Genomic DNA, 14,474 nt, shown 5'->3' with positions numbered 1-14,474 from the left:
ATTAAGAGAATTTACAAGCAGTTCCTAAAACACTAATTTGCCTTATTTCCAACTGCAGCTCTTGTCTAGTGGTACTTTACTGTATTGTGAGATAGAAAAACAGTTGCAAGTAGTTTGAATGTAAATGCTGAAGAGCTCACTTTACATTATCACCAACAAGAGTGCTGATTATATACAAATGGGTCCCATATTATTTGTTACTGGTGTAAAGCAAAATAAGTTGAAATTCCCAATGTAACTGTCTATGAATTTGAAACATATGCCTCTCCTTCAAAAATGTCGGTGTCCTGTCAGTGGTCAGCAAAAAGGGAAATCAGTGGAGCTGTACGTTTTGACCTGGCATCATTAGTGAAGTGCTATAGAACAAGCCCTATATCTTGTTTGATGTCACTGATACTGTCTCAGGAGACAGAAGGCTCCACTCACTGTCTCACTCTCTCATTGAAAGTCTGTCCTAGAGGCAGAGATTTCTGCACTGGGAAAACCAGGCACAGCCCTCTCCAGCTCCCTGCTTATGTAGCTCTTATTTTGATCAGAATAAAAAATTGACAAGCAGAGGCCAGAAGGCAAACCTCCAACTCTTTCAGCTCGAGATGTCACTTCCTCCCTGGTAGCTTCTGCCTTGAAAAGTTTTCAGAGGAAATCAATATGTTTCAAGCCAATATAAAACAGGCTTGGAAGCTTAAAAGGAAATAACAGAACAAAACTGATTCCATTCATCATAGTCTTAGTCATCATAGTAGGAATGGTTTCAGTATTACGTTTAAGAAGTTATGACTCTGTGTACATCCATTTTTAATTGATGATAAAAAGTATATTGCTTATTTATGCACCCCATAAGCCTCCTGTACTAAAACAATTTTTTTTTCATGGCATGCTTAAACAAAATGTTCTTTTCCTACAGATGTTCATTGTCTCTGAAAATGAATTATTTAAATTAAAGAGATGAACAAGATATCTGTTTATTATAATTAAGTAAGTGGTAATTAAGTAAGTGGTGGTGCATAAAAGGTGCCACACATCACCCAGTTTGGTGGGGCACTTCATAGAATTATTTTTATCATTATTTGAAACATGAAAGAAAATAGAACAAAATAGCAATATCATGCAGTGGTAAAGTCTAAGCAATGGTTGGAATTCTTAATTGTGTAAATCAATACTAGCATACTGCATCAATCAAATTAAGTTTTAGTTAAAATTAAATAAAAACAATTATTACTAGCATCCAGTACTAGCATTCTTAAGAATAACAGCCAGCATTTACTTGTCACATAATTAATGCAAATAGATACTGTATGCACAAACCGGTTTTGTTTTCATTAAGTTACAAAACCACAAGTATCTGGTAAAAATAAATACTTCTGAGGTTTGAGATTACAGAAGCGCATTGCTGCCATCCAAGAAAAAAAATCCCGATCATCATTATCAAGTAAGAAAATCTTGCAGTTACGAGATAACAACAACCATTTGAGTGTATGAACAACCTGTTATATTGTGCAATGACAGCACCTAGAAGCTACCGATAACTCAGTTGGAACTGTGGGTTTACCATTCTGAAACATTTCAACGCTGCCGAATGTGCACAGACTTACTTTCCACTGGGGTTTATTCAAAGTGAAATGTTACAATTTCTACCTAATGTGCACATCATTTAACAATGAAGACACTCACATACTGTATACAGTATCTTTAAAGAAGAATGAGTGTTCCGAAGAATCGATTCCACTACTTAAAACTGAGTCAGCTATTGATAATGTGGGTATTTATGACAATTGTGCTATCACGTGATGATCACGTAAAGTATGCAAGAACCTCCGAATTGCAACATAATCTGCTATCCCAGAATAACAAGATAATCTGCAACAGGTATCTCATTATTACGAGACAGTCTGCTATCTTGAAATACAAGATCATTTTCTCATAATGACTATCTAACTCGTTATTTTTTTTCTTGATGACAACAATGCGCTTCCATATGAAATAACAACGACAGTATTTTAAATATTGAAAACATATCTGTTACAATGCAAAATACTATTGTGCTCCTTGCTAGTAATAGTCAGGAAAAAAGATAGAGACTTAGCTCTGAATGACTGAGATTAGGTTTGTTTAATTTTTACATACTTATCTGATACTGCAAAAGATATCCTGTGAGGATTCCATTTGGTTCCAGTGGTGGGGCCCATACAAGAGTTACTGAATTCGTCTGAGGGCTTCCACGAAATATTTGGATTTTTTCAGGAACTGGAAAATAATTAAAATAAAAAAATTCAAATAAGTTAGGAACAAATATTTCCATAAAGTTTCCACAAATATTTCCTGTAAAACCTAAATAAGATAACTATTTTTCCATCACACTGCCACTCTCTTGATGTGAAGCAATAGAGAGACTGAGGTACTGAGAAATTCTACAAGTTTCTCTTGGTGAACCATGAGTTTTCTTATGTGGCTGGCCACAGGGGAGACCTGAATAGTGAGGTCAACAGATGACATATCTGGGTAATTGACTGGATTTCAGGCCAATGTGTACATAAATAAAAAAAGTGGGAATGCATTTAGAGTGAAGGGAGGTCAAGGTGAAAAAGGGATATGTAAAAATCCTTTAAAGAAGAGCACAGAAAGAATCCCTAGAGAATCAAGCAGTAAAGGCTTGTGTGGCTTGAGTTCCATGGAGGAGACACTTCTGCGTTCAGATTGGAACATACCATTAGATGATTGTGACTGGGATTCGCAAAGCAGTGAAGAACAATTTGGTGTTTCATTGTTCTCCCAAATTCTGCAGGCTTGTAGTGTTGGTTCTAATCTAAAGATACTGTGGACCACACAGAGTATGGAATTATGAATGACTTGGAAAGTTGGAGTTTCACCATCATTCTTCCTTTGTAGCACAGCAGGTTTAACCATTACCAAATTGTGTTTCCAAACACAGTAGGTATAAAACAGAAAACAATGCTGATTCTATTTTTAAAAAGAAAAAACATATGAGTAAAGAGGTTTGGGACTTATAAAGTCCCCGGAAAGGAAAATATATAACATAGACACTGGGGCTGCTGAAGTTACAAGATATACATCAAGCCTCATTCATTTAATGATGTTTCAAAAGTTATTTTTTGTTTTCTTTTATGACTGCCACAAGAACACAGACTGTGAAGTGTTCTGTCCTTTCTTTGAACTGTTTAGAGAGGGCAGTCAACAAATGTATTCTTAAAACGCAGGACTGGCTTATTTCTGCTATTATACCCATTGCCAATCCAGTAGCACCATCATTCTTACCTCCCTCTGGAGTTGTGAATGTGGCAGGGAGGCTGCCTGGACCACTGCCCCGTCCATTGAAGGCCGTGACAATTAGAGTGTACTCAGAGAAAGGCTTCAGGCCTGGGACCATTCCATGATGTCTGTCCCCAGGAAATGTTAACATGTGTTTCTCGCCGTGGCTTTTCTTAGATTCTAACAAGCTCCTCATCCTCCACCAGCTAACCTGAAAAGAAGAAGGCAAAAAATATACGGACAATTAGAATAAAAAGAACATTTAAAACAAAACATGCAGAATAAAGATCATGTGGAAACATTCAAGGTTAATGTACATGATCTTCACCTGAACTCAGCCTATTCTACATTTATCATTTTACCCTTCTTCGAAGACTTAAGAAAGACTTAAGAAACCCAGACTTGGGAATGTAACTATTCTAATGAAATGTGTTCGACTAAGCAATCATGGTATTGTATTAAGTATGCAGAGTTCATGTAAAATACATTTGTAACTTTACAGTCTGTTACCTTCCCTCACACTCTAAAATTTCAATCCTATAAATATGTAAGTGCACTGCCCTGCTAGACAATACAGGTATGTCTTAAACTACATTGATTATTACTATTGTTATTACTGGTGATTGTTAAGGGCTCTCCCATGCCTTCAAAATTTCTTATCTAACCTAACAGGATTCCAAGAACCAGAAATAAGAATTTATTTGATATACCTATAGTACCCATATTATATTGCCCCTAGCTACAGATACATTATATTGCAGCTCAGGAGTGGCCCACCATCACCCCATTTATTTTTTATAGTACATTGAATCACACCACTGAATATTGTTCTCTGTGATAGAAATTGAACAATTGCCAGATTCATTTGTTGGAGCTCAAAGTAAAGACAAGTGGCTGAGTGATGACTGTATGTGTACAAAATATCAACAAAGTTGTGCCTCAAGAAGAGACGCTTGCAGCTATTGATCAAGCAAAAAATGATGCTGAACAAGTTGATGTTGCTTGCAGTTTAAAATTTGGCAGATCATGGGGGGATGGATAAAAGATGAAAAGAATAACTTCATAAAGAGGACAGCAAAGAAGACCAAAACAAACATCTCTATTACACCGTTATTACATTAACAACACTGACCTACTAAAACACTATGTCAACACTCATTGTTATGATAACATAGTAGGTACTGCTGTTACAGATTGTATTTTTTCTCATATAATAGGTGCTGCTTTTACAGGTTTTTGCTGTATTTTTGTTATATATAGTATCGTTGTTACAGCAGATTGTGCTTTTTGTAATATAGTATGGTAAGTAGTTTTCTTACTACTGATGCAATACACCATTATTTTGCTTCTGTAACACACTATTGTGTTCTTTAAATCAATTATCTTTAAAGCAGCATGGTATATTTAAATGCTTATCACATTTTCAAAAAACAAACTAGAGCATATAAAAATGTTCTAATACTTTTCCTTTATTAGAGATATGTGGGTTCTTGCTATATCGGATTTACAATACATTGCATCTTGAAAACCATGAGAAAAAATAGGATTGTTACTTTTACTGTACTGTGTCTGTATCATTTGTATTAATCTTGTATAAAAGGTTTATAGTGGGCACACACACAAGGAAGTAATTTCTTTAAATGATTTTGTTATTAATGTTTGTACTATAGTTTTAATAATTGTTATAATTGTTTCTCAAATAGAATTTCAAATGGCTAATCATCTTCTTTTCTTTTTCAATTAAAGGAAAACAGGAAAAGCAAAAAAAGCTTAATTATTTTGTGACCTAAATGTTTTTATAATCGCAGACACTCTACAATTCCTAAAATATATATATAATCATAGCCCCAAAAAGTTGCTGGACAGTGTTCTTTACCTTATACCCTCCAAGGTGTCCATTAATCTTGTCCTTTGGAACTTTTGACCAGCTGACTTTGGCTAAAGTACTGTTAAGAACTTTTACTTCCACATTGTCAGGGGCAGCTGACGGAACTGAAAACAATCATAATCAAAAGTTATTATACTGTAGATTAATATTACTGATACCTTCATAGAGTAACTGGGTTTGCATGCCATTTTTTCATATTCTGCTTAATACTAAATTTGATTTTTTTGTATTTTAATAATAAGCTTACTTTACTGTGCATGCATGAAGACAGCTAAACAATTTGAGACTATGTAACATTACATACTAATGAAGAATTTAGCTTCTTCTATATTGTCTTCTAATTTTAGACAGAACAGAACAGTCTTCTAATATTTTCTTCATAGATGTCTTGCACAAATATAACTTGAAACAAGTTTAAAAGTCATCTCTGCAGCTGACACAAAACTAAAAGTTTTCATTACCCTCAATGTCATGGGTAACCACTATGTTACAGTATTTTCTACACTGTGGATGCTAACGATGTCTATAAATTGCCAGACACTTAAGAGATCTAATCCACCAGAAAAAATGTATTAAAATATCCTAACACAGGACAGCCTAGCACAAGGCTGAGGACAAAGCTAAGCTGACTACATCTCACAAATACACTTCTTGGGAATATCCTGAAGGCAACTCCAAAAGAAAGCCGAAGAAAAGGATATACAGTACAGTATAACTTAAAAAAAAACAGTTTTTAACCTAATGTAGTGTGTTTGTTCTGTCTGAAATTATGGATAGACTTGTTCAAGTAGCTCATCTAATTAATGTCACACATTGCATTTTGAGACAACATTGTCTGGTACCAAATAAAGGAGAATAATCTACACAAGCAGAGTACCGTAGATCAAATTGCTGGTACTTAAACAGTTGAAATCAACTGTCTGACCTTCCTTCACAGGTAGTTTAAATGCAACTCACATTTTTTGTATAAGATGTTATCATTTTAGCAGGTGAATGTGAAAGGGAGATTAAATGTAAGGAACATGGGTTGATCAATAGTGTTTGATATTTTTGTTCTTTATTCTTTTCCTTAAAAAAACAACAACTCCCAATTCACTTTTTTAACTCTCAGGAAAATGGCATGTAATAGCTGTAGTTCAGTACTTATTATAGCCCCAAGAAATTGCACAATACAATATTTTGGTCAAAATGTTTGTTTTTTTGCAGTCCCTCACTGTGAGCTATTGACACGTTAAAGCCTGCCCTCTAGGGGCCAAAGTTGCTTTCTATAGTTTTACAAAAAAGCTGAGAGCACTTACAGTCTTCTCCAGAATAACCAGTTACCACTTGGGGTGCTGGACCCCAGCCGTAATGATTCTTTGCTTGGATTTTTATTTCATATGCTACAAATGTTGGGGTGTTTTTGACAACAAAGGAATGCCTTTTAATGAAGCGATCTGTCCAGTCTTCCTCACTCCCCTGTTGCCTGAAGCTCACTTTATACTCAAGCCCAGGGCCATTTTGTTCAATAGGTTTCAGAGGCTAGGAGCAAAACATAAAACAACAAAAGGATTATTGCTTTTTCCAATGAAATTTTCAGCATCCATCCCCACTACCTACAGTAATAGCACAAGTGGAGAACTTTAAGGTAGACTACATTATTCAGGTTTACTGGAATTTATACAAGGAGACTGGGGTTGACACCCCTACTTTCCCAGACAGTGCCACAGGATCTTGGTCTAATATCCCATCTGAAAGACAGCACCTCCTAGAGCACAGTGTCACTGGTGATTACTTTGGGGGACTGCCTTGAGAACTCAAGAGTTGAGAACTGCCAGAGGGAGAAGTGCTACCTTCTGGTCCACCAATACCTTATTCAAAGATTAGTTTGTTACAGCAATTCATTATCTCCTGCCTCCCTCTAAAATTTGCTGAGAAATGTTTTTTTTTAGCTCATACATAAAATCTGATATAATACTGACAGTTTTTCACAGGCATAAAACTCTCTTGGAAATGCTTTGGTTTACTTCTAAAACATTTAAAACACAAAACATTTATTTCTACCAGAAAAAAAATGACTGGTTGTGAACAACAAGCATATAAACAAATGTATTTTTGTTCTGATACATAGAGCTGATGCATAGAGCCTCAAATAATAATAATGTTTCTTTATTAGCCCTATACAATTTCTTGCATTAGGAATTCATCTTTTTACATACCCCAGCTTTTCTCCATGAGACACAGACACAGAGAGAAGCTTGGGGTCAGAGCGCAGGGTCAGCCATTGTACAGCACCCCTGGAGCAGTTGGGGTTAAGGGCCTTGCTCAGGGGCCCAACAGAGTAGGATTCCTCTGCCAGCCGCGGGATTTGAACCAGCAACCTTCCAGTCACAGGCTCCAATCCTTAGCCTCAGAGCCACCACTCCACCCTAAGTTGTTTACCAATATGCAGATCAGGTTTTATGAACCGTATACTGAAAAAAACATAGCAAGAGCTTTAAATACCACTTACAGGGGAACTGCAATGCTATTTTCAGATTTCAGGGTTAGAAAGAATCAGCATTGATGATAGCATTTCAAACCGCAATAAAAGTTAAATGTATACAGTAACTTGTAAAATCTCCAATTTACACCACAAAATAAATGAAATTTCAAGGAATGTACAGTGCCATATGATTTTGCGATTTAGGGGTGAGTTTCCCGAAAGCATCGTAGCGCTATGAACATCGTAAACTCGATCTTAAGATCTATCGTAAATTTACGAGCGTTTCCCAAAATCCATTGCAACTAAAGTAGCATGTTAAATCCTTCGTAATCTACGTGCTCCCCGACCCACTCATTAATCACTAAGTGCTTCTTAAACTGGCTACCTCTTGGGCCAACTTTAGCGACAGAGATCGCCAGACAGAGCACATTAAATTCACATCATGACAATTCTCTGGAAATTTAGAATACTAAGATTTTATATTAAGGATTTTGATATTTTGTTGTACCATGTAAGAGGAAATTTGGAAAAAGAACATTTATTTATACAGTAATTAATTTATTAGTCACCCTGGGTAAATTTCATATTCGTAAGTCAAATGGTCCAATAATACTCCCTCCTTTAGTACTTTTGAGGTGGAGTTTAAATTTTATTTAAATTCCATAAAGAATGTAAAAAATGCTAAAGCAAGGGAAACATTTAATATATGTAAACATATAACTTGATTACATAAATATTTACCTCATTACCCCTGGCAGTTAATTGTTTTTTTTTGTTCTGTTTATGTTTTCTTTCTTTTACAGTATCTGCATTTTCTCCTCTACTTGTATTTGTATGGGAGCGGCGAGGGCACATGCCCAGAGAACCCCAATCCATTACAATACATTTAATTAAAAAAACAAAAAAATGTTAAGTTTTATACTTGACTAGATGATGATTTTCATGATGAAATGCAGTAATGCATTAAGTTAAATCATTGGATCTAATATGTATTTATAATGTAACGCCATGCAGGGCACTTTAGCCATGCGCACGCAAGGTGGGCTGAGAACAGTCCCTGGGTGTGGGACTACAGAACTGTATAGAGTGGGACGGAGGCTGGGAGACAGTCTCTTCCCTTCGTGTGTGTGTGTTAGTGTATGTGCAGCGCTGTAACCCCTGTCCCTGTGTGTGTACCTTTCCTTGTTTCTGGTTATTAAATGTGTTGTTCAACCCCATTCCCTGAGTCCCACGTCTGTTCCATTCCGTACCGAAGCTCGCGGTCAATACAATATTTAAAGTTTGAATACCGTTTTATGTTCTGTCGTGATTGTTGATGGTAAAGCTAAGACCTACTTGTTTTTAAATGTGATTATAGGTCCTGTATTTGTTGATTGACATATGCCAAGCTTAGTAGTTAATTTTTCCAGATATCATGTTAATAATACCAATTAAAATGGAGTTCCAATACACCCAATAACAACAGTATTTTCTCATGAAACACTGTGATTCTTAACAATGGCAGTGCACCAAAAAATATTGCTTTAAATATTGCTTTAAAGACGTCATGCAGGACACATACACTGTCCACACAGTCAATCTTGGTTTTCTTTTCTTGGTTGTCAGTCATTTTTTTATTTTCTCTTATAAACAATATGTCTCATTTTGTGCCTGTCTATACGCTTTCACTTACAGTAAATGGTTGTTAAATTATAATGTCATGTTGACTTCATATTCCTTTTCACAACTTTATTTTATCCCACTGAAGGACCAAAACCAACACCATATAATAAAAGTATTGTCAATTAATTGTTTTTCAATCGACTTGTGATGCTTTTTGCTAAGCGACTTCAGGGGCGGGGTTAACAAAGAAGTACTTTATACTCACTTGTAAAATGACCGATTAAGAGGGGTTTTGGGAAACACATGAAAAAGTAGCACGTACGTTACATACGTACATCGTAAAGTGGCTCGTTAGTCTCTAAGATTAATAGTTTTTGGGAAACTCACCCTAGAATGAGTCAACAAAACATCTGGTGATGTGTGCAGCTCTATGACATTGGAAACAAGCAGGCTTTTGAATACAGTACATCTCTTTAAATCCAACAGAAATATTGCTTTCGATTTCAATATGGTTTTGCCAACAAATACTACTTACTTGTTAACTGTGTGTGCAGATCATATTGGAATATTTCTGTAGTGAAATGGCTGCTGCACCACCTGTTTTTATTCGCTTGAACATCACAGTACATTAGTCATTACAGAGACTAGTGAGGAGGAAGGGCCGAATGATGTTGCAGTTCATGGGAACTCGAATGTGAGTTTGCAATAACATGGCACCTCATAGTACTTTCACAAAGTTCACGTTTTTGCGCTTAGTTCGAACTCTGTAAATTTTTTCTGTAACGTCAATTTTTGTTACTGAAAATTAATAACTGGTCTGAGAAATTGGGACTGCAGTTCCCCTTTAATTCCCAGTGCAATACAGGGATTAAACATACTGTGAAGCCATGTGGACAAGCCACTGATTATTGCAAAATAAGTAGATATAACCCAGTATATTGCATTTTCGTAGAAAAAAACTAAGACGATAAGGATTTTTTCTTTCTTCTAATGACACACCACAATTTTATATAAAGTGCATGTAACATTCAATAGAAAAATACTACATGCCTCTTTACCAAAGAGAGATAGGATAAGATTTTATTTACTGTAAGAGAAGTGAGCTGTATTTTAAAACAAGCAATTATTTCAAGCTCAGGATCTTTCTTATTTATTTATTTTTTATTAGTGACACTAACAAGCTATAGCTCTCCAGGGATGTGAGCTGAAAGCTGTGCTAGTACAGCCTGGCTTGAAGATATTAGAATGAACTGTAGCAAAGTGATATTCTACTACAGCATTGAAAGCATTCTATGAATCAAAAGAAGAAAGGCACAGCAAAAGATCATTTGGCATGCTTCACACTGGGATATCAGTGGAAAACATAATAAAATACAATTATGGTCCACAAAAATTGGCCATTAACAATGACAGACTGGACAAATCCAGTAGGTTCTTTAATATCACTCTGGGTTGAGAAATAAAGAAAAAAGGGTTCTCTTTGAAGTAAGACCAGACTGAATACATGAATAAATCACCTTCATATCACTTTCCATTTATCTTTTTAAAGCACTACAATGAAGTGTTAAGTAGAATTCAGTTACTTTACATCAATTTTTAAACACTCTGTATTCAAACCTGACACAAAGGAGTAAGAAACTTCTGCAGAGTACAAATTTCAAAATAAAGCTCCCATCTTCTGTTAAAGCACCTTACATTATAAAATTGAACACAATTACAGAAAGGTTATTTCTAGATTATTACAAAAAAACATTTCCGTATTCACTACAGAAATATCACTTACCATTATAGTTGTAAATAGATGTATTGTGATAAGATATACTTTTTGTAATAGGAAGAAAATGTATTTAGTAAAAAATGACCCATTTGTGTTTTCTTACCTCCCAATTAATATCTAATTCATTAGGCAAATGGCCTTCAATTTTGATATTTTCAGGGTTCTTATCAGGAGCTAAAAAGGAAACAAAATATGAAATTTGTGTTTCACCATAGCAGCAAATGCATGACTAGAAAATTGCATTGCCCATATAATGCAAGTAGAGTATGCCATTCAATTTTTTTTAAAGCCCCCAGGAAATAAACTATTGTTATTCCTGTTTATTGTTATCTCAAAGACTATCTGCCACACTGAACCACACAATAAGATGACAAAGTTAGTAAAAGGCCAGATACTATACACAAAAAGTTGCATGTTGTGAACACATACAGTGTAGGTAGTGATATACTGTACATATTCTTAGAAAAGTATAAAACATTATAACTTTTTATGAAGTACGGTATTTAAATGTTTTAATGTTAGAACAAGCACATTAAAACCATAACCCACTGTAAGTCACCAAGTTAAAGACTTTGATGCATAAAATATTTATGAAGAAGGTGGAATACTGTTGTGTACTTTTTCATATTGAGCTACCACCTACCATCTACTTTGTGTAAATTAGGTATGTATTACGTTATTCTACTGTTTTTATTTTCAGCTTCCAAAATTTACCTTTAGATTTTCTGTATGTGGATGTAACCTGAAAGAAGCACATCATGTTCACAAGCTATAGTTTAATAATAAACTATTTTTATATATCCAACTGCGTAATCTTGGTTTCATAAAATATACCGACTTTTTAATTAGTTGAATGTTTAACATTCAGTCAGTTTAAAATTAATAAAAGTCTAAACAGTTGAAGAAATCCAAAGGGTTAATAATTTTGTGCTTTGAGAAAAGAACAACAGGCCCTGTTCTCATAATTATCCTTATACTTGGTGAGTAGCTGGTTGATAGCTGCAATTGCACATGACTCTCTTTTATCAGGTAATAGACATTCCGTTTTGAAACTAAATGTTCTCTTGGTATGCAAACAATTGAAACTACCTAAGAAAATATCTTATGTTTTTCTGCTGGAATATCTGCTATTGTTTTGGTTTCCTCTTATACAGTATGACTAAATTGGTGTGATTCTCATTATATAAAATGGGAAACAATGCTGTATTCAATTTGAGCTCCATTCAGAACTGTATTTTACACTGTGCTCCTGTATGCATACATAAAGGTCTGCTTTCCTGCTCACTTCAAGAACCTGGTCATTCAGTGATTTCTACACAGTATACAACTTAAGTTCTATAATTGGAAAAAGACTGTCCCTCAGCATTGGCTGGGATTTGAAACCAGGCATTTTCTGGCGATAGCCCAAATGCTCCACACACCACATTAAGCTTTCACTGCTCCACCTGGCGGTTTTACACAGTAGTGCAGCCCCACAACTGAGTATTTCTAAAAAGCTGCAGTAGCCCGCAGCCCCTGAACTACAAACTACTGCAGTATCCCCTGCGCATTCTGAATGGCTGGATCTGTGTACATACTGTATGTACTGTATTTCCTCTAAGCAATTATCAAGAGGGTATACAAATGGAATTGCAGTAGAAAAAGGTACAAAAGGAAAAAAAACATTATAAATATTTAATCATTTGGAAATTAAATGTTGATTCAAAAGCATGCTAATGATGCTGAGGAACACAAACCTGCTGGAGGAGTTTTGTATCTCTCTGTTGGTTCACTTGGTTGGCCTCTTCCAACTTCATTAACCGCTAACACACGGAACTGGTAGTCTAGATGGCCATGCAGTTTTAAAAGCGCTGAAGCATGATTCCCAGGAACTCTTACCAATTCCTTCCACTTCCCAGGCTCCCATCGGGTTTCTTCATATTCAACAATAAACTCTATTTAAAGAATTACATATTAAGATTAAGTCCTGCACAGCACAATTTCCCTTTGGGCCTTCTAATTCTTTCCAGCCGTGACACAGAATGAAATTTGACCCTTCCTAAAGAGCATGTTATTTCAAAAGGTTCTTGGATCCAATAAAAAATACAGCATGCTTATACAGTATAAGTTCAAAGAATTAGAATGAGTATTAATAGTTTTATGTGATTGCCTGGATGTAGAAGTACTGTACCTGTTATTGGACTGTTATGGCTATCCCCAGGATCCCACTTTAGTTTTACACTTCTGTTTTTGTGATCACTAAGTGCCAGCTCCACAGGAGGATCAGGAACATCTACAGTTTGTGCAAATACCAAATAATTCCATCTTTAGATCAGAGATTTGGTGTGGTAATAACAACAACAACAACACACTCATAATTTGACTACCATTCTTCCTTTATAGAAATATAATTAGTCTTTCTCAAAAAAATGTTGATATTATTTCTTTGTTGGGACCCCACAGCTTCAGTCATAGTGGATAAGTCAAATAAAAAAGTTTTTTTCTTACTTACCAAGTACAATGAGTTGTGCAGTTGCCTCATCTTGGTCTAAAGGGGTGATTGCTATACAAGTATATACAGCCTCATCTTCATGGTTTACATTGATAATTTGCAACACCCCACTATCCTCATAATATCTAAACATTAAGAGGACAAGATTATACAATGCCTCTCGCAGTTGAACTAACAAGTTAGAATTTGCTAAACATTTTTATCTTTTTATATCACAGTTTAAAGTAAATAAAATACACTGTATATTGGTACTAATGAATACAAATACTTAAGAAATATTTTCAAAAAAACTTCTATAAAACACGTATCTTACCGAGTGCTTTCTGTATTGTTAAAAGATATTTCCTCTTGATCTTTTTTCCAGAGTGTTCGAAAGGTACTTTTGAAGGTGCTGTCATATTCTGCCTGGCAAGTCAGTTGTGCAGTGGTTCCTCTTAGCACCTTTAAATGCTGTGGAGCATCCACTATTTTTGTTGCATCTGTAAAATTATAAAACTACTTCATTATTTTTTCATTTTTAATTTTGTCAATCCCCAGCTGTAAAGGATGGTGTTTAGTGTTTTAGTTTTTTTTTTTTACTTTTGAATGTACAGATACTACTTCAATTAGACAGAAAACAAAGTAATATTATTTTACATTTGTTTAATAAAATGAGCTGATATTGTATGAGAATTTGTTTGGCTAATGACTAGACTAATAGGGATGACAGTGTATGCTACAACATACCTTTTACATCTAATAATGTAGTAATTGCTGATTTTCCCTCGTTGTTGGTAGCAAGGCATATGTATTGGCCACTATCTTTTTTTACAACACTATGAATCTCCAACGAGCCATTTTTATGAACAGCAAATCTTTTGTCATCTTGAAGAGAATCAACTGATTCATCCTTTGACCTACAAAGACATTAAACAACTCTTGTCAAGCATTTGTATTTACTGTATTTAAAAGTATTTGTGTGTTTTATAGTCTGTAAGGGTGAATG

The 14,474-nt window shown here is 35.1% G+C and overlaps 1 protein-coding gene across 1 annotated transcript in view; it reads right to left on the bottom strand.

Moving 5' to 3' along the window:
• chl1b (cell adhesion molecule L1 like b) overlaps positions 1–14,474 on the bottom strand; it is a 71,576-nt gene that overhangs the window by 24,735 nt on the left and 32,367 nt on the right. The window contains exons 13-22 of the mRNA XM_088915691.1: positions 14,216–14,385; positions 13,803–13,968; positions 13,490–13,614; positions 13,169–13,270; positions 12,735–12,932; positions 11,102–11,172; positions 6,454–6,676; positions 5,144–5,259; positions 3,274–3,478; positions 2,125–2,244 (exon numbers count right to left, since the gene is read on the bottom strand). Of these exons, the coding sequence (XP_088771817.1) occupies positions 2,125–2,244; positions 3,274–3,478; positions 5,144–5,259; positions 6,454–6,676; positions 11,102–11,172; positions 12,735–12,932; positions 13,169–13,270; positions 13,490–13,614; positions 13,803–13,968; positions 14,216–14,385 (1,496 nt within the window). The remainder of the gene's footprint in view (positions 1–2,124; positions 2,245–3,273; positions 3,479–5,143; positions 5,260–6,453; positions 6,677–11,101; positions 11,173–12,734; positions 12,933–13,168; positions 13,271–13,489; positions 13,615–13,802; positions 13,969–14,215; positions 14,386–14,474) is intronic.

This window comes from Atractosteus spatula, chromosome 5 (assembly GCF_055471065.1).
Source record: "Atractosteus spatula isolate fAtrSpa1 chromosome 5, fAtrSpa1.hap1, whole genome shotgun sequence".
NCBI lineage: Eukaryota > Metazoa > Chordata > Actinopteri > Semionotiformes > Lepisosteidae > Atractosteus > Atractosteus spatula.
The sequence above is the reverse complement of the archived record's forward strand: the minus strand, read 5'-3'. Positions and strand labels throughout refer to the sequence as shown.